This window comes from Macaca thibetana, chromosome 10 (genome assembly GCF_024542745.1).
Source record: "Macaca thibetana thibetana isolate TM-01 chromosome 10, ASM2454274v1, whole genome shotgun sequence".
NCBI classification, from domain to species: Eukaryota; Metazoa; Chordata; class Mammalia; order Primates; family Cercopithecidae; genus Macaca; species Macaca thibetana.
Window position 1 is genome coordinate 68,946,491 of NC_065587.1, and position 20,716 is coordinate 68,967,206.

At 49.9% G+C, this 20,716-nt stretch overlaps 2 protein-coding genes across 4 annotated transcripts in view; one reads left to right on the forward strand and one right to left on the reverse strand.

Annotated features, from left to right (window-relative positions):
• NRSN2 (neurensin 2) overlaps positions 1 to 2,039 on the forward strand; it is a 79,262-nt gene extending 77,223 nt beyond the window's left edge. Inside the window, exon 5 of the mRNA XM_050807328.1 lies at positions 386 to 2,039. Coding sequence (XP_050663285.1) covers positions 386 to 811 — 426 coding nt within the window. The 3' untranslated portion in view covers positions 812 to 2,039. The remainder of the gene's footprint in view (positions 1 to 385) is intronic.
• REM1 (RRAD and GEM like GTPase 1) overlaps positions 1 to 20,716 on the reverse strand; it is a 753,594-nt gene that overhangs the window by 534,802 nt on the left and 198,076 nt on the right. The gene's annotated exons all lie outside the window — the stretch shown is intronic.

Consider the following 20,716-nt stretch of genomic DNA (forward strand, 5'->3'; position numbering starts at 1 on the left):
AGGGACCCAACTCAGTCCAGGGATCTCCTCCCTGAGGAGGTGAGGTTTGAGATGAGATCTAATGGTGCATAGGAGTTAACTCAGTAGAGACAGGGAAGGTAGAAAGGACAAGGAGATGAACTGGGATGGAGGGAAATGCAGGGTTGGCCGGAGAAACCCACTGCTGGGTGGGAGCTGGGCAGGAAATTAAGAGGCCTCAAGATTCCAAATAGAACATGATAGTTTATGCCTCCTCTCAGTTAGACCCCAGCAAGTGTGCTCTGTGATTCCAATCTCCTAAGGATGGATAGAGTGGTTACCCTTAAGTCTGGTGAGGATCCAAGAAGATCCCTTGGTCAGGGGCCCCGGGCTGACCCTGCTTCCTGGTCTGTCTGCTTCTCCCCAGATCAGCCTGTCCTCGGGGACCCTGCTTCTGCTGCTGGGTGTGGCGGCTCTGACTACCGGCTATGCAGTGCCCCCCAAGCTGGAGGGCATCGGTGAGGGTGAGTTCCTGGTGTTGGATCAGCGGGCAGCTGACTACAACCAGGCCCTGGGCACCTGTCGCCTGGCAGGCACAGCGCTCTGTGTGGCGGCTGGAGTTCTGCTCGCCGTCTGCCTCTTCTGGGCCATGACAGGCTGGCTGAGCCAGGACACCAAGGCAGAGCCCTTGGACCCCGAAACCGACAGCCACGTGGAGGTCTTCGGGGATGAGCCAGAGCAGCAGCTGTCCCCCATCTTCCGCAATGCCAGTGGCCAGCCATGGTTCTCGCCACCCGCCAGCCCCTTTGGGCAATCTTCTGTGCAGACTATCCAGCCCAAGAGGGACTCTTGAGCTGCCCACATGGTCTAAGGAGGAGCCAGATGTGGGTCCTGGATCCTTCCCCCTTCTCACTACAACCCCCTCTCAGTGTTTCCCCGACTTCTCCCTTTTAACAGGGTCCTTTTAGAGCCCAAATCCAGGTCAAGTCTGGCGCTCAAATCCCAGTGCTCCCTTCCCAAGTTTGGGGCCCCAGCCCTTCCAAGATGCCAACCTTCCTCAAGTCTTCCCAAAACTTCCTACCCACACCCTCTTCCCAAGGCCCTCAGGGGCAGAAAACATCTCCTTCAAGCCGTCCCCACTCCTTCCTCTGCATGACCTTGGGCAAGCCCCCTGCCCTTTCAAACCATCAGCTCCTGCCTCTCCGCCATGAGGGCTTTGGATCTGATTCCTCTTCTTGCCAGGCTGAGGACACGCACTGCCCTCCATAGACACAGATGAAGGGGTGGGGGTCATTCAGCTCGAATGGGTCCCAGATGCTCACTTGGACTTTCCCTGCAGGATGTATGAAGATGTATGCCTCTCACAGTGTGTCTTCTACCTGCATTTTGGCATCAGAGGCCCCCAGCCCACCCACCATAGGCAATTACTAGCCCCAGTTGATAGGTGAGGTGGGTGAAGGAGGCTGGAGGTGACAGTGTCCAAGGTCACACAACAAAGCAGCATGCAGGAACTAGAAACACATCTTCAGCCTCCTCCTGGGCCAGCTCTTGTGCTACAGGTGGGGCAGAGCCAGCCCCACACCTTCCTGGTTCCCTGAGTGTCCTCAGGGTGGAGGACAGGTTTGGCCCAGAAAGACTAGCCAGAGGCCTGATGGTCCCAGGTGGCTCTGGATATTCTTTGGATATGGATTTAAATGGTCTCTAAGAGCCGGGGGTAGGGGGCAGGAATCGTGGGTTGTCTTTGCCCCTCAAAGTCCACCTACCTAGAAACCAAGCCCACAAGCCTTGGCCGTGACCCTGATAATAAATGTGCCCTCTCAGAGGCACCAGCCAGCCGGAGGCGTCATCTCTCTTCTGTACCACTAGGGGGAGCTCCGATACGGCTGGAGAGCAGTACTCTAGGCTCTCGCCCACTCCCCTCCCTAACTTACCTTCAGTCTCCACCAGCCTGAAGGCCTCCTGGGGGAGTCTCAGGCCGCCCCCACCAGGGCACGCCCTACTGTCCTTGTGCCTCACACCCCCTCCTCATCCTGCACCCCTTCCATCCCACCTTCCCTTTCAATAAACAGCTGGGATGGATACTGACTTTGTTTCCTTTCTCCCTGGCCACTGGGGTGTGGGGAGGAGAAAGACAGACTCTTAGGAGCACCTACTGTGTGCTGGGCACGACCCATTATTTCTCCTCATTTGCTCCTCAAAATAACCTGTTGAGAAAAGAACTGGTCTTCTTCTTTTTTTTTTTTTTTTTTTTTTTAGTAGAGACGGGTTTTCACTGTGTTAGCCAGGATGGTCTCAATCTCCTGACCTCGTGATCCACCCACCTCGGCCTCCCAAAGTGCTGGGATACCAGGTGTGAGCCACCGCGCCCGGCCTTATTTATTTATTTATTTATTTATTTATTTATTTTTGAGATGTCTCGCTCCATCGCCCAGGCTGGAATGCAGCGGAGTGATCTCCGCTCACTGCAACCTCCACCTCCCAGGTTCAAGCGATTCTCCTGCTTCAGCCTCCCAAGTAGCTGGGATTACAGGCACGCGCCACCACGCCTGGCTAATTTTTGTATTTTTAGTGGAGACGGGGTTTCAGCATGTTGGCCAGGCTGGTCTTGAACTCCTGACCTCAAATGATCCGCCTGCCTCAGCCTCCCAAAGTGCTGGGATTACAGGGTGAGCCACCGTACCCGGCCTTATTGTCTTCATTTTACAGATGTGGTAACTGATGATCAGAGAGGTGAGTCCTTTGCCTAAGGCTTCCCCATGGTGGATTTACTTTTTATTTTTATTTTTAATTCTTTTTTATTTCAGTAGCCTTTGGGGCCCAAGTGGGTTTTGGTTACATGAATGAGTTCCATAGTGATTCTGAGATTTTAGTGCACCCATCACCAGAGCAGTGTACCCTGTACCCAATAGGCAGTCTTTTATCCCTCATCCCCTCCCAACCTCCCCGGACTCAGTCCCCAAAGTTCGTTATATCACTCCGTATGCCTATGCATCCTCATAGCTTAGCTTCCACTTATATAAGTGAGAACCTACTGTATCTGGATTTCCGTTCCTGAGTTACTTCACTTAGGATCATGGCCTCCAGCTCCACCCAAGTCCTGCAGTGGATTTAAATGCTCAGCCAAGGGCGGGGAGTGGTGGCTGGGCCAGGCGAGGTGGCTCACGCCTGTAATCCCAGCACTTTAGGAGGCCGAGGTGAGTGGATCATCTGAGGTCAGGAGTTCAAGACCAGACTGGCCAAAATGGTAAAACCCTGTAACTACTTTTTAGTAGTTACAATTAGTTGGACATGGTGGTGCACGACTGTAATCCCAGCTACTCGGGAGACTGAGGCAGGAGAATCGCTTGAACCGGGTGGCAGAGGTTGCAGTGAGTCGAGATCGCACCATTGCACTCCAGCCTGGGTGACAGAGTGAAACTCTGTCTCAAAAAAAAAAAAAAAAAAGTGCTTAGCCTGATTGGCCTATTGCCTGAGTGCGGAGCTCCTGTCTTTGGGTGGGAAGGAGATTTCTCAGCCACCTTGAGAACTCACTTCCCCTAGTTCTGAAAGGAATGTGAGGGCCAGGGTGTGGGAGAGGGGGCTGAGGCCAAACATGAGATCTTTTCCAGGCCTGGAAGAGTAATTAACCCCTTCTGGCACTCACCAGAGGCTGGGCCTTGTTCTTAGTGCCTTACAGAATTCAGGAATTCATTTAACCAAGACAACAACCTCTGAGGTGGCGGCTATTATTCTCAAACCTAGTTTTTCCTAAACTCCAGGCTTGCGTTTCCATCTGCATTCACCTGTATGTTGAATTTAAACTCAACTATCTCAAACTGTTCTCTTTATTACCCCTCCCCAACCAAACCTGCCTCTACTATGCTGCCCACATGTTAGAGAGTAGCGGCCCCATCCTTCTAGCTGCTCCAGCCAAAACTTCCTCTCTTTCCTCACACCCTGAATCCGTTCCATCAGCAAGTGCTGTCAACTTAACCTTGGAAATGTATCTTCTACCCAACTACATTTCGACATCCCCATGGCTGACTCTATGGTCTGAGCCACCATCGCCTCCCATCTGGATCATTGCACCAGCTTCCCCCTGGTCTCCTGGCTTCTGAGGTTTAGATCCCACCCTACCCCAAGCCTTGACTCCCCACGTCTAATTGCTACACAGCAGCCAGACAGATCTTCTTAGAACATAAGTTAGATCATGTTCCTCCTCCACTCCAAACCTTCCCATGACTCCCACCTTACTCAGAGTAGCCAAAACCCTCCCTGTGGCCTCCAAGGCCTTACACAATTTGCTGATTTCCACTGCCCCCGCACCTTCCTCTGTAACCCCAACTCCCATCGCTCTCCAGGTTCCTGCGTCCTCTCCAGCCAGGATCTTGACTCAGGGCCTTTGCCTCGCTGTTCCCTCTGCTGAGGTGCTCCTCCCCAGTTGACCACATGGGCAATTCCTTCAAGTCATTGCTCAAACACCACCTTCTCAGTGAGGCCATCCCTGAGTGGCCTATTTAGAATTGCAACCAGGCCAGGCACGGTGGCTCAAGCCTGTAATCCCAACACTTTGGGAGGCTGAGGCAGGTGAATCACCTGAGGTCGGGCATGGAGACCAGCCTGACCAACATGGAGAAACCCCGTCTCCACTAAAAATACAAAATTACCCAGGCATGGTGGCACATGCCTGTAATCCCAGCTACTCAGGAGGCTGAGGCAGGAGAATCACTTGAACACGGGAGGCGGAGATTGTGGTGAGCTGAGATCGCACCATTGCACTCCAGCCTGGGCAACAAGAGAGAAACTCCATCTCAAAAAAACAAAAAAATGCAACCTTGCCGGCCAGGTGGAGTGGCTCACACCTGTAATCCCAGCACTTTGGGAGGCCAACGTAGGCAGATCACCTGAGGTCAGGAGTTGGAGACCAGCCTGGGCAATATGGTGAAACCCTATCTCTACTAAAAGTACAAAAATTACTCAGGCATGGTGGCATATGCCTGTAATCCCAGCTACTCGAGAGGCTGAGGCATGACAATCACTTGAACTCAGGAGGTGGAGGTTGCAGTGGGCCGAGATCGTGCCATTGCACTCTAGCTTGGGGGACAGAGCGAGACTCTGTCTCAAAAAAATAAAGGGAAGCTAACACAGGGAATAAATGGTGCAGGCAGTTTGACAATATCAAAATAGAAAATACACATGCCCTTTGATTTCTCCCTCTTATGCAGGTGGATCTATAGGTTCAACTCTACATGTTGGAACACTATAGTATTATTTGTAATGAAAACATTTGGAAACAACATAAATGCTCACGGTAGGGGACTAGTTAATAAAATATGGTAAGACTGAGTGCAGTGGCTCACGCCTGTCATCCCAGTGCTTTGGGAGGCCAAGGCAGGAGGATCACTTCAGGCCAGGAGATCAAGACCAGCCTGGGCAACATAGGGCAACATAGCAAGGCCCCATCTCTACAAAAAATTAAAAATTAGCTGGGCATGGTGGCACATGCCTGTAGTCTCAGCTATTAATATTTGGGAGGCTGAGGCAGGAGGATCACACCACTGCACTTTAGCCTGCATACTGAGTAACAAAGCAAAACGCTATCTCTGTTTAAAAAAAAAAAAAAATTGGGGGGAAAGGACACTTCTTTTTTTTTTTTTTTTTTTTTTTTTGGAGACAGAGTTTCACTCTTGTTGCCCAGGCTAGAGTGCAATGGCACGATCTCAGCTCACTGCAACCTCCATCTCCTGGGTTCAAGCAATTCTCCTGCCTCAGCCTCTCGAGTAGCTGAGATTATAGGCATGCACCACCATGCCTGGCTAATTTTGTATTTTTAATAGAGACGGGGTTTCTCCATGTTGGTCAGGCTGGTATCGAACTCCCAACCTCAGGTGATCCACCTGCCTCGGCCTCCCAGAATGCTGGGATTACAGGCGTGAGCCACCACACCCGGGCAGGGCAAGTCTTCTTACAGAACAATTCCAATTAGTAAATGCAGAAGGATTGAGAGAAATTGAAAATCATCATTAGAACACCAGAATAATAATTGCTGCAGGCAACATCTAACAATGAACAATAAAATGAGTCAGTGAAACTTTAAGGAGAAACAAGGTTTTTTTTTTTAGAAACAGGATCTTACTACGTTGTCCAGGCTGGTCTGGAACTTCTGGGCTCAATGGGATCCTCCCACCTCATGCTCCCTAGTAGCTGCTGCTACAGGCACATACTACCCCACCAGGCTTGAAACAAGATATTTGCACAGACTCAAAGTTTCTACCTCCAAATATGTATTAATTAGTATGGCGGTTTTAACATATGCATACAAGTTCTTTGATGCTCTGCCATCTAGGAAATGGAGTTTAATTTTTCTCCTTTTGAGTGTGGGCTGGACTCAGCAACTTGCTTCTAACGAGTAGAATGTGGAAAAGCAAAAACAGTGACTTCACAGTGGAAAAATCTGTCAGACACCTCCTTAACCAAATGAAGGCTGGCACCGCTAGTCGAAAGTCTTGTTGATATCACAGCCTCTGAAATGATGTGGTGAGAAGGGCACTTCGCCTGGGTGGTACTCTTCCCCCAAATCCGTAACTTCAGCCTAATCATGAGAAGACCCATTCTACGAAAGATCTGACCAGCACTCTTCAAAGGTGTCCAGGTCACAAAAGACAAGGAAAGGACAAGAAACGCTCTCAGGTTGGAGGAGACTAAGGAGACATGGCTGAAGGATACCCCTGTGCTGTCCATGTAACTCTTCAATAAATCTACAATTACTTCAAAATAGAGAGCAAAAAATAACAATTGCTGGCCAGGCGCGGTGGCTCACGCCTGTAATTCCAACACTTTGGGAGGCTGAGAAGGGCAGATTACTTGAGGTCAGGAGTTCGAGACCAGCCTGGTCAACATGGTGAAACCCTGTCTCTACTAAAAATGCAAAAGTTAGCCGGACATGGTGGCAGTCACCTGTAATTCCAGCTACTCGAGTAGCTGAGGCAGGAAAATCTCTTGAACCCAGGAGGCAGAGCTTGCAGTGAGCTGAGATTGTGCCACTGCACTCCAGCCTGGGCAACAGAGTGAGACACCGTCTCAAAAAAAAAAAACAATTACTGTGGTCAAGATGGAGTAACAGGGATCTGGTTTAACACACCCCAAGAAAGACCTAAGAAAGGACCATTCCCTCTCCTCTCTGAGGTGGGAAGATCTGGGAAGGAGAGGAGGCTGACCGGTGAGGTCCACCTTCTACTTCACCCCTCTTCTATCCAAGATTCTGAGCAACCAACCCCCACACCACCCTGGAGGCCCCCTCCCTCCTGCTGAGTCCGGCATGCCCTCCCCATCCCTACTGACCCAGGGGACTAGGTTAGCTCAGAGACGTCTCTCTAACTCACCCACAACTGGACCAAAGAGGGAGTGACCTGGGGCCACTGCCTCGTCCCTGGGAACACTGTGCCAGGGCAGGGGGCTGAGATGCCCCAGGGTAAGAGAGACAAACAGTGATTTTTTTTTTTTTTTTTTTTCCTAAGACAGAGTTTCACTCTTGTTACCCAGGTTGGAGTGCAATGTGCAATCTTGGCTCACTGCAATTTCCGCCTCCTAGGTTCAAACGATTCTCCTGCCTCAGCCTCCGGAGTATCTGGGATTACAGGCATGCGCCACCATGCCCCCCGGCTAATTTTGTATTTTTAGTAGACACAGGGCTTCTCCATGTTGGTCATGGTTAGTCTCGAACTCCTGACCTCAGGTGATCCGCCCGCCTAGGTCTCCCAAAGTGCTGGGATTACAGGCGTGTGCCACTGCATCCGGCCAAAAACAGTGACAGTCATACAGATGGGGGAGGGATTAATGGGGGTGGAGTGAGAGAGAGCCTGCTGGGGCAGTCCGGAAGGCAGGCATTCTTTCTGTTCAGCAACATTCCTGCCCCCACAGTCTCCTCCCACAGCTTATATCTAGTGCAGGCTGAGAGTGAATCTGTCTGCCAGTGTTCAAGCCACTGTGTGAACCTGGGCAATTTCTTAACCTCTCTGAATGTCAGGGGTCTTTTTGTCTCCAAAATGGGAACAACAAGGACACCAATCCCTTGAGATTGTTGGAAGACTTAATGCACTTAACACAGGACCTGGCAAGTAGACATGGGCCCTAAATGCCAGCTGTTATATGAAAGAGAGAAGATGGAGGTTCAGAACTAGCAGGCAATACGTAATCTATAATGATGGAGGGCTCAGGCAGGGTCCTGTCCTCCAGGGACTCACAGTCTAGTGGAAAGGACAGTCCTGTGGACAGCAAATGGCAATATACCTGGGTAAGCACTGTAATAGAAGAACAAAGTAATATCCTATCACAGGGGCAGGCACGGGGGCAGTGAGAGACAAGCGCTTGTCCATGCCAGGCTCTGTACTCAGTCCATCACATACATTAGGTCTTGCAGTCCTCATACCACCATAAGGTGGTTACCATTATCTCCAATTCAAAGAAAAGCAAACAGTACTGAGTGTTTAAGCATCCTGTCTGAGATGGCATAGCTAGCGGAGTTGAAATTTGAACCCAAGTAATCCAGGTCCAGAATACCCCGGATGCAGAAATGACCCCACAGATTCTACAAATGAACTAATCAGGTTGGAGGTCATACTCATAACCCCTCACACAGGTCCACACAGACACAGGCAAGCACACACGTGTCTATTCAGATACACACCAATTCCTGTCTATGACAATTGCTCAGAAAATCCTCCACAACACCACACCAGGAATGATGTGCATTTGTTGAGAAAAACAATCGGCTCTGAAGACTTCACAGACACATGCAGTGAAATGTAAATTGAGGGACCCACCCAAGTTCTTGAATAGCACATTACATGCCTGGATGCACACCAACATGCATTCATGTACACACCAATGGGCATGTAAATGATGGTGAGGAGGTCTGCAGACACTGACGCACTGCATTTGCACTCACTCTGCTCCTGAATTTTTTAGCAGCTACATTTACTGAGCACCTACTCTAGGTAAGGAATGATAAAGCAGCCAGGCGCCGTGGCTCACGCCTGTAATCCCAGCAGTTTGGGAGGCTGAGGCAGGCGGATCACCTGAGGTCAGGAGGCCAGCCTGGCCAACATAGTAAAACCTTGTCTCTACTAAAAATAATACAAAAATTAGCTGGGTGTGGTGGCTCACACCTGTAATCCCAGCTACTCAGGAGGCTGAGGCAAGAGAATCACTTGAATCCAGGAGGTGGAGGTTGCAATGAGCCGAGATCACACCATTGCACTCCAGCCTGGGTGACAGAATGGAACTCTGTCTCAAAAAAAAAAAAAAAAAAAATGTTAAAAAGATAAAGCTCAGAGAAGTGAAGTGGTTTGCCCAAACTCAAATGGCTGCCCACCTCAGCCTCTGCAGTGCTGAGATTACAGGCGTGAGCCACCGTGCTGTGCTGTGAATTTATTTTTTACACAAATCTGAGTGCTCACTCTGTACTGGCCCTGGATGGGTCTCTGTGGATGTCTGGTGAGCAAGATGGACACAGCCCAGTCATTGCCACATTAAGAGCTTGAATGACACCAGTCAGGCTGGGGAAATGGGAGGGCCCTTGACATGCAGAGTGACTCAGCCAGTGTGAGCAGGGGTTGTCAGCATGCCTGGGGGAGCAAGAGGCTATGAGAGATGTGTGTGTGTACTTGTGTGCCTGTGTGTGTCCGTGTGTACATATGTGTGCGCCGGCACAGACAGATGTTGGCCAATGCAGGTGCCCCGACTAGCACAGTGCATCCTCATTCTTCACCCTCCCAGGCCTCACCCTGCCCCTGTTGTGTGCCAGCTGGGCCTGCCCCACGTCATGCCTGACACCCACGCAAAAGCTTCTTCTTCCAGTCACAGGACAAAGGCCTCCTCAGCCCAGACCCCGGACCCCAGGGGTAAAGACCTCCCGGACCCTAGTGCTCCTCAGCATGGACCTCTCCACCAGGATCCCCAGAGCTGTGAGAAACTCACACACCCAAAGCCCACCGCCCTGTGCCCATGTGCATGGAGTGTGCCCAGGTACACACAAGTGCTGGAGATGCCCCAGGGCGGTCCAGACAGATGTGCAGATGACACATTGGCCACTGAGTTTCCACAAACACTGAGCTAAGTGCTTTGGAGACATGCTGGGTGACCTTAGGCACGTCACCCTCTCTGAGCCTCGGTTTCTAATCTAAAAACAGGGTAATTATACTCACTCCCAGTCTTGTTAGAATAACCTAACGCATCATGACCTCAACACATCATGATTTTCTTTCCTGAGTTCCTGCCTTCCCAGCTATATTGTCTATTCCTCAGCAGTATCCACTGACTCTTATATCCCCGTTTCTCCTGTGACACTCCATTATACAGGACTCAAATAACTACCTGCTCTAAGAATTGCTGAGTGACATGTAGTCCTCATAAATAGCAATAATAGTCACTAACATTTATATAACAACAAGAGCCAACAATTTTGATTTTTTATTATGTCGGGCATTGCACTGAGCACTTTACATTCCTTCATGCATTTGACAAACGTTCACTGAACAACTGGTAGGTGCTGGGCTAGACGTGGGGATGCAGCATCTTTGCCCTCAAGGTTCTTACATTCTAATGGGGAAGAAGGGACAGACAAAAGACAATTTGGCTGGGCACAGTGGCTCACGCCTGTAATCCCAACAGTTTGGGAAGCCAAGGCAGGCAGATCACTTGAGGTCAGGAGTTTGAGACCAGCCTGGTCAACATGGTGAAACCCCTGTCTCTACCGAAAAAATGCAAAAATTAGCCAGGTGTGGAGGTGGGCACCTGTAATCCCAGCTACTCGGGAGGCTGAGGCACAAGAATTACTTGAACCTAGAAGGTGGAGGTTGTAGTGAGCGGAGATTGAGCCACTGCACTCCAGCCTGGGTGATAGAGTGAGACTCAGTCTCAAAAAAAAAAAAAAAGATAATTTAATACATAAATGGGATAACTTCAAACCTTGACAAGTGCTATGAATAAAATAAGGAAGAGTTATGGATTAGAGACAAACTGTAGGGATTAGATGGGGCATGATACTTGATGAGTGGTCAGGGAGGGCCTCTCTGAGGAGCAGATATTTGATCTGAGACCTGAAGAAGAAGAGCCTGGAAAGATATAGGAAAAGTTCCAGGCAGATGGCGCAGCAAGGGCAAAGGCCCTGGGGCAGAAGAACTTGGTAGGTTCGAGGACTAGGAGAAAGGGAGTGTAGCTGGAGGATGATTCAGCAAGCCTGGCAGGTCTGTTCTGGATGACTCAGCAAGCCTGGCAGGTCTGTCCTGGATGACTCAGCAAACCTCGCAGGTCTGTTCTGGTTTCAGAACCCAGGCATTTTGTCCTTCACTCCGGGCAGCCTCAAAGACGTGCATCCCTGCCATACACAACAATGTGTGCACACTGGCACACATGCACATGTACGTGCACACACATCTGCATGCTGACACACAACTAAGGGCTGGACCAGCCATGATAGTCTAAGACGCTAACATTTTTCTCTAGTGTCTTGTGGGGCCAAGTAGGAGGGCCAGATGTCACCTTACCCCAGCCTTCCAGAAGCTCTGGGCCAAAGAAAGATTAAATGGCAGAAAGAGAGAAATGGCTTAGTAAGGAGGTGTAGGGGGACTCGGGTGGCCTGTGGGGGTACGGAGATGGGGGGAGATGATAGAGCCGCTGGGGACATCCCCTCTAGGGAAGTGAGGGAGCGCCGAGGACAAAGAAGCAGAGGGAGTGAAGACAGTTCTCAGAAGCGTAGGGCCTCCACACTCACCACAGCCCTCACTCAGCGGACATGTCCTGCTTCCTCTCACCTCCCCGGCTTCACCTCAGAGATGGGACACTTGTTGCCCACCAGGGCAGCCTGGGTGGTGCCGACTATGAGACAGCTCCTCTTCCACATCTGCCTTCATGGCTGTAAAATGTGGAAAGTTTCATCCACTAGAAAAAGAGAAATACCTATGAAAGCTGCAGGAAGACTTTTTTTATTTTTTTGAGATGGAGTTTTGCTCTTGTCGCCCAGGCTGGAGTGCAGTGGTGTGATCTTGGCTCACTGCAACCTCCGCCTGCCAGGTTCAAGCGATTCTCCTGCCTCAGCCTCCCAAGTAGCTGGGATTACAGGCGTTTGCCATCATGCCCAGTTAATTTTTTTTTATTAGTAGAGACGGGGTTTCGCCATGTTGGCCAGGCTGATCTCGAACTCCTGACCTCGGGTGATCCACCCACCTCAGTCTCCCAGAGTGCTGGGATTACATTTTTCTAAATCAGTTTGGTAAGAATCAAAAATTTTGGTAACACCCAGTGCTGTTGTAGTTCTGGGAAACAGGTACTCACATCCTTTGCTGGCAGGAGGTAGACTGATAACAATCTCTATAGAGGAGGAGCCAGAGATCTCTATTAAAAGTGCAAATGCACAAATATTTGACTGTGCCTAGAAACTCTTCTTCTAGGCAGGGCGTGGTGGCTCACGCCTGTAATCCCTGCCTCCCAGGCCGAGGTTGCAGTGAGCTGAGATCGCGCCATTGCACTCCAGCCTAGGCAACAAGAGCGAAACTGTCTCAAAAAAAAAAAAAAGAAAAAAAGAAAAAAGAATTGGAAAAGAAAGAAAGAGGGAAAGAAAGAAAGATTCTAGGTAATTAAAGATTCTAGCTAATTAAAGGAAATTAGCTCAGAACTTCTCTCTACAACCCCATGTATGAACATTGCAGCATTTTTTGTTATAGCAAAAGACTGGAAATAATTAAATGTTCATTGACAAGGGATGGTTTAAATAAACCAGTACATTCCTAACCATGGAATAGGACCAAGCTGTAAAAACTGACCAGGCAGGTCTTTCTGAACTTTCTGATATGGAAGAGTCCCCAAGATAAATTGTTAAATAGGAAGGAAAAAGGCAATCTGAAGAACATGGAGTGTGCTCCCGTCTGTGTAAAAAAGTGACAATAAATAGTCATATTTTATGTCTTGAAGGAAACACAAGAAAATGGCTTGACCCCAGGAAGACGAACTAAGAGATGCGGATAGGAATGGGAGGGAGACTTCTCAAGTATTACCCTTCTGTGCCTTTGAATTTTGAGGAAACCCCGTCTCTACTAAAAATACAAAATAATTAGCCAGGCATGGTGGCGCATGCCTGTAATCTCAGCTACTCAGGAGGCGGAGGCAGAAGAATCGCTTGAACCCGGGAGGTGGAGGTTGCAGTGAGCCGAGATCGCGCCATTGCACTCCAGCCTGGGCAACAGAAGTGAAACTCTGTCTCAAAAAAAAAAAAAAAAAAAAAGTCTGCTCAAAAGTGCCACATACTCCTACACACTCCTTGCCCTCAGCTAAGTTCTGTCCCCATGGAACTCTCCCTGGAAGAGATAATCTGTCTCCCAAGACAGCAGGCCTGGGCGTGAGTCCTGATTCCATCACTGACCCTAAGTGACCTCAGGCAAGACACCCACAGCCCTGGCTTGTACTAGACAATGCTCTCCAGCACTGACACTCGGTCTCTCCCGCTGGAGGGGCAGGCACAGTGTCTTCTTGCTCTGTAATTCATTCAGTTCACCTAAACTGAGTTACCTACTCTGGGCCAGAGTCTGGGCTTGTCCGTTTCTTGCCCTCCATGCCCCACTGCAGTGTCTGGCGTGGGAGGTGGTACCCTATAGGAGTTCTGGACAGATTCAGCTTACGGATGAGGAACGGATGGTGGGTCAGATGCACGGTAAGGATGGTCAGGTACAGGTACATGGTGATTGAATAGATTCATGGGGTGGGTCTTTAAGACAACAGCCTTTACTCAATCCTAAGCCCTCCCCACAGCTACCACCCTATTTTTTCTCCCCTTTGCAGAAAAGGTCTTGGAGAAAATTGTCTATCCTCACTGTTTTTAATTTCTCTTCTCTATCTCTCTCCCTCTGAGACAGGATCTGCTCTCTCACCCAGGCTGGAGTGCAGTGGCGTGATCGTGGCTCACTGCAGCCTCAACCTCCTGGGCTCAAACGATCTTCCCACCTCAGCCTCCCAAGTAGCTGGGACTACAGGTATGCACTACCACGCCTGGCTAATTTTTGTATTTTTTGTAGAGACTGGGTTTTGCCATGTTTCCCAGGCTGGTTTTGAACTCCCAGGCTCAAGTGATCCATCCACCTCAGCCTCCCAAAGTGCTGGGACTGCAGGTGTGAGCCACCACACCAGGGCCTCTTGTCTCTTAACTCCATTCCAATCATGCTTCTACCTGTCACTTCCCCAGTTGAAACTGCTTTTGTCAATTTCACCACACTGCTAAATCCAATGCTCAGTTCTCATTCTTCATCTTTTTTTTTTTTTTTTCCTTTGAGACAGAGTCTTGCTGTGTCATCCGGGCTGGAGTACAGTGGCACGATCTTGGTTCACTGCAACCTCTGCCTCCTGGGTTCAAGCGATTCTCCTGCCTCAGCCTCCCAAGTAGCTGGGACTTCAGGCACAAGCCACCAAGCCCAGTTAATTTTTGTATTTTCAGTAGAGATGGCATTTCACCATGTTGGCCAGGATGGTCTCAATCTCTTGACCTTGTGATCCACCTGCCTTGGCCTCCAAAAGTGCTGGAATTACAGGTATGAGCCACTGCGCCCGGCTCATTCTTCATCTTCTTAACCGATCAACAGTTTGACACAGCTGACCACTCCCTGCCCCTTGATGTACTTCTCTTCACTTGGTGGCCAGGCCTCCACTCTCTGCTGGCTTTCCTCCTTCTCAGGCTCCCTGCTTCTCCCATTCCTGTTGGAGCAGTCAGGACTCGGTCCCTGGAGCTCTCATCCAGTCTCACGTCTATGACTCCCAACACTGTATCCTCAGCCCATACGTCTCCCCTGAACTCCAGCCCATACATTCAAATACCTACCTGATGTCTCCTCGAGGGTGTCTAAAAGCCATCACAGACTCCACAGAAGCAAAGCTGAACCTGGGCTTCCCCCAGACACCTCACTCCATCTCATTTGATGGCAGTTCCATACCTGTCACTGTTCAGGCCAAGAAACCTTGGCAGCACCTTGACACCTCCTTTTCCCTCACACTCCACATCTAGACCTGTTGACTCCACCTTTAAAATATACCCAGAATCCGGGCCAGGCGCAGTGGCACACGCCTGTAATCCCAGCACGTTGGGAGGCCGAGGTGGGTGGATCACCTGAGGTCAGGAGTTTGAGACTAGCCTGACCAACATGGCAAAACTCCTTCTCTACTAAATAAAAAAATTAGCCGGGCGTGGTGGTGCATGCCTGTAATCTCAGCTACTTAGGAGGCTAAGGCAGGAGAATCAGTTGAACCTGGGAGACGGAGGTTGCAGTGAGCCGAGATTGTGCTATTGCACTCCAGCCTGGGCAACAAGAGTGAAACTCTGTCCCAAAAAAAAAAAAAAAAATACACCCAGAATCCAATCACATCTCACCCCTAGCACGGCCACTGCCCTGCTCTGAGCCACTGGAGTTTAACAGAATTATTGCAACATCTGCTCCCTTGTCTTCCTGTCCTTGCCTCATTCAGTCTATTCCAAGTACAGATCCCTAAATGATTTTATTTTAAAAGTAAGTCAAGGCTGGGCATGGTAGCTCATGCCTATAATCCTAGTGCTTTGGGAGGCCGAGGAAGGAGGATCACTCAGGTGCAGGAGTTTGAGACTCACCTGGGCAATGTGGCAAGACTCTGTCTCTATGTTAAAAAAAAAAGAAGAAAAAAAAAAAAGGCTGGGCATGGTGGCTCACGCCTGTAATCTTAGCACTTTGGGAGGCTGAGATGGGTGGATCACCTGAGGTCAGGAGTTCGAGACCAGCCTGGCCAACACGATGAAGCCCTGTCTCTACTAAAAATACAAAAATTAGCCGAGCGTAGTGGTGCACGTCTGTAATCCCAGCTACTCAGGAGGCTGAGGAAGAAGGATTGCTTGAACCCAGGAGGTGGAGGTTGCAGTGAGCCTAGATCGCGCCACTGTACTCCAGCCTGCATGATGGGAGCGAGACTCCATCTCAAAAAAAAAAAAAAAAAGGTAAGTGAGATCATTTCCCTCCTCTCCTTAAACCCTCCCCTGCCTCCCCATGACTCCGAGCATCCTTTCAAAGGCCTCCAAGTCTCCAGATTATCTGAACTCCCTTTACCTCTCTGACCTCATCTGCCGCTGCCCCCCTGTCACTTGCTGCACTCCAGCCACATTGACCTTCTCTGATGGCACACCAGTCAGCTAGTCAGCTTCCCCACAGAGCTTTTGCATGAGCTGTTCCTCTTCCTGAACAATTTGCCCTTCAGATAGTCTCAGGGCATCCACTGGAACACTCCACTCAGTACAGCCACTGTCCGCCCACCCAACAGTCCTCATCCTCTGTACTTACTCTTTTTTCCTCTTGCATTCATCACCCTCTAAAATATGCTATAATGTATTTATTATGGTAATTATTTCTTGCATGTTTCTTTCTTTTTTTTTTTTTTTGAGACAGGGTCTCACTCTCTTGCCCAGTTTGGAGTGCAACAGCGTGATCTCAGCTCACCGAAATCTTGGCCTACGTGGCTCAAGCCGTCCTCCCACCTCTGCCTCCTGAGTAGGTGGGACTACAGGCACTCACCACCATGCCTGGCTAATTTTTGTATTTTTTTGTAGAGATGAGGTTTCACCATGTTGCCTAAGCTAGTCTCAAACTCCTGGGCTCAAGTGATCCTCCCGCCTCAGCCTCCCAAAGTACTGGGATTGCAGGTGTGAGCCACTGTGCCTGGCTGCACATTTCCTTCTAATGGGATGTAAGCACCACTTTTGTCTGTTATTTTCACTGTAGTATCGCCAGCCTTTGGAATGTTGTCTGGCAAGTAGTAGGTACTCAGTAAATATTTGTCGAAGAAACGGATGAATGTATAAATAGCATGGATTGATATGGGAAAGCTATGTAGGTGGATGGATGGATGCTTGTCCAACGGAACGTAGATGAAAGAACAGCCAGCAATTCGAATGGCTAGATGGTGGGAATGTGTTATGAAAGAATAATTCATAGATGGAAAAGGAATGAATAGATGGGTGGAGGGATTTAATCCCTTCAGCTACTATTTACTGACCACTTGCCGTGTGCCAGGCACTGTATGAGGTGCTAGAGACACTGGTGAGCCACAGGCAAGATGCCTGTCCTAAGGGAGCCTGTAGTTCAGTGGGGGAGGCAGACACTAAACAAATAACAAATGCATGCATAATTCCAATTATAGTGAGTGTTCTGGTGGAAAAGAACAGGATGCTCTGGGAGAGAATAATATGGATAAGTGATGGAAAAATGGACAATAAATGGGTAGATGGGGATGGATAGGATTGGGGCTACCTGCCTTAAAGGGCCTTTCAGACCACATGCACATCCCACATTACCAGACCAGCTCTGCTCTCAGAGACTGTCCCCTCTCTCCCTGCCCTGACTCAGCACCTGCCTGGCCTATCCCCAGTGGTCCTGCCTGACTCCACCTCCAGCCCCGACCCTGCTGAGTAACAGTCAGGCTGGTCAGGGGGCTGCCTCATGTTCAACCCAGCCCCTCAGCCTTCCTCGACCTGGGGAGGGGTGGGGAGCAGGCCAGAGGGGAGGGGAGCAGGTGCCAAGCTCTTGATGCCTGTGCCGGAGCACTGCCCTGTTGAGACTAGAGAGAGAATCTATGTCCAGGGTATCTGGGGCTAGAGTTGGGGTTTATCTGGGGCTGGGGTCACACATGATGGATTAGAGCTAAATCTGTCTCCAGGATTATAACTAAATCAGGAGTTAGAATTCAAATTCAGTTTATGGATCATGTGGGGAAAAGATGGCTGCCCAGTGAACGACCAAGACAGTGTTCAGTATGGGGCCTGGGTCAGGGTTAGCTGTGGCTAGGGCTCAGGGCTTAGCGATCACGGCTCAGACTACATTCAAGGTTTCAGGCCAGATTGAAGTGCAAATTCAGGCAATAGGGTTCACCTCAGGACCAGAGTCAAGGATCTGGGCTCAGTCAGTGTACAGGGCACTGGCCTTGTCTCCTCTTCTTCCGGAGGGGAGCCAGGTGGATGAGTTGGATCTAAATGCCCTGAGGAGCAACTTCCAGCTCAAGTTCCATCACCCAGGCAGCCTAAGCCCTCTCAGCACTGGCCCCAAAGCCTTCCTCCATCCCTCAACTTCCTCCATCACTCCCTGACAGCCTGGCCTGGCTCAGTGTCCCTCACAAGGCCAAACAGTCCTCACTCTGGCACCCCAGGAGACAGGGTAGGGGTGGGGACTATGGGACAGGGTGTTTGACCCAGGAGGGCGTCTTGTGCAAGGTTTTCTGATGCAACTGGCTGAGTGCTTCAGCGCTCCACCTCCACCCCCCAAGCTTTTCTCAGAAAGGCAAGGGCTGGGCAGTTATCCAGACTGAACACACATAATCCCCTTCCTTCTCTGGCCTCTGATGGCTTCAGGACCTGCAGACAAAAGGAAGGCAGGAAGGAAGGAAGGAAGGAAGGAAGGTCAGGTGACTCAGCAATGAGTCCAGCATTGGGAGCTGGCAGATCTGGGGCTCCCTCCTCCTCCAGCTGAGAGGCGAGAAAGAGAATCAGGATCCTAGAAGTTCGGAGATCCTAACCCTTTATACACTCAAAGCAGCAATTATATGCCTGAGCCTGGGGAGAGACCTGTAGTTGCCCAAGGTCAGAGGCAGGGTCAGAACCAGACCAGCTGTCTTCAGCCCATGACTACGATCTAGCTCTTTCCACCACACAGAGAGAGAGCCCTTCACCCTTGAGGAGGGCACAGGACTTCCCCAGGAACCTCTCGTCAATCTTGTTGAGGCTCCTGAAATGGTGGAAAGACGTGGACTTTGGAACCACACAGACTTGGGTTTAAATCCCAGGCCGGGAGCAGTGGCTCACACCTGTAATCCCAACACTTTGGGAGGCTGAGGCAGGCAGATCACTTACGGTCAGGAGTTTGAGACCAGCCTGGCCAACATGGTAAAACCCCGTCTCTACTAAAAATACAAAAATTAGCCAGGCATGGTGGTGCACGCCTGTAATCCCAGGTACTCAGGAGGCTGAAGCGTAAAAATCTCTTGAACCCAGGAGGCGGAGGTTGCAGTGAGCTGAGATCACGTCACTGCACTCCTCGGTGAGAGTGAGACTCTGTCTCAAAACACCCCACTGGCTTGCTGTGTAATGCTGGGGAGGTTACTTTCACTCTTTGACACCGGATTTGCTCACGTGCAAAGTGGGCGTAAATGCATCCTTAGCTCACAGGGCTGTGGTAAGGCTGACGTGAGGAAGCACTGGAAGGCACAGCCTAGGCTCCACAGGGGCCACTCTCAGGAAGTGTGTCCCCACCTCCCCCTTTATCCTCAGCTCTCACAGGGTGTGTCTGCTGGGAGAGGAGGTGCAACAGCCCTGGGGCCTTGGAAATAATAATAGCCACTCACCCTCCAGTGCTTACCATGTGCTGGGAACACTCCTAAGCGGTGAACTTAACTTGTATTAGCCCATTTAACCCTCCATTTAATCCAATAACAGTTCCCAGGCCAGGCATGGTAGCGCGTGCCCATATCCCAACTACACAGGAAGCTGAGGTGGGAGGACCGCTTGAGCCTGGGAGGTTGAGGCTACAGTGAGTCATGATCACCCTACCACACTCCAGCCTGGGCAACAGAGCGAGACCTTCTAAGAAAGAAAGAAAGAAAGAGAGAGAGAAAGAGAGAGAGAGAGAAAGAACAGAAAATCCCAATGACAATAAGCAGTTCAATAACCCTACAGGAAAACACTGTCATGAATCCCACTTTATAGATACGGCTGCGGGTCTCAGAGTAGCTAAGTGACTTTGTCCAGGACTTTGTCCAAGACAGTGGACAAGAGGCCATATGGATTTTGAGCCAGGCCAACTGGCTCTGAATCCCACTGTTCCCTCCCTCCTTAAACTAGTGATGTCACTGCTCTAAGCCCCAGTTTCCTCATCTGTCTCCAGGGATAAAAACATCAGCTTCATGGGGGAAGTTTGAGGATGACACAAGATGACATAAGGGAGGTCCTCACACAGGGCCATGCTCCACCCACCGGCATGAGAAGAGACTTTCTCAGGAAGAATCCCAGGCCGTCCCTGGGACAACCACCGGGCTGGCCTTCCTGTCTCTCCTTAGGCCCAGCCTAGCATGATCTGGATGGTGAGGGATTTCTGCAAAGCCCCCAGGGGCCTCTAGAAAGGGAGGTGCCTAGTCTCCTAGATAAGGGATCCCAGAGAGGATCATAGCCTGGAGTTGCCATTCTTGAATCACCCACTGTCTTCCCCTAGTTGATTGGTCTGAATCCATGTACTTATTTTTTATATTAGTTCCATAATGTTTTCCTTCCAACCAGTCCATCTTTTATTTATTTATTATTATTATTATTATTATTTAGACAGAGTCTTGCTGTGTCACCCAGGCTGAAGTGCAGTGGTATGATCTCGGCTCACTGCAATCTCTGCCTCCTGGGTTCAAGCGATTCTCATGCCTCAGCCTCCCAAGTAGCTGGGACTACAGCTGCACGCCACCCTGTCTGGCTAATTTTTATATTTTTAGTGGAGATGGGTTTTTGCCATGTTGACCAGGCTGGTCTCAAACTCCTGACCTCCGGTGATCCACTCGCCTCTGCCTCCCAAAGTGCTGGGATTACAGGCATGGGCCACTGCACTCGGCTGCAACCACCTCATTTTTAAAAACTTATGTAAATTTATTTAACGTGGAAATTTTAAATCACTGACCTCAAATAGAAAACTATATGATTTGCCATAAAGAAGAGGTAAGCATAAAATTAAATACAAAAAAAAAAGCAGAC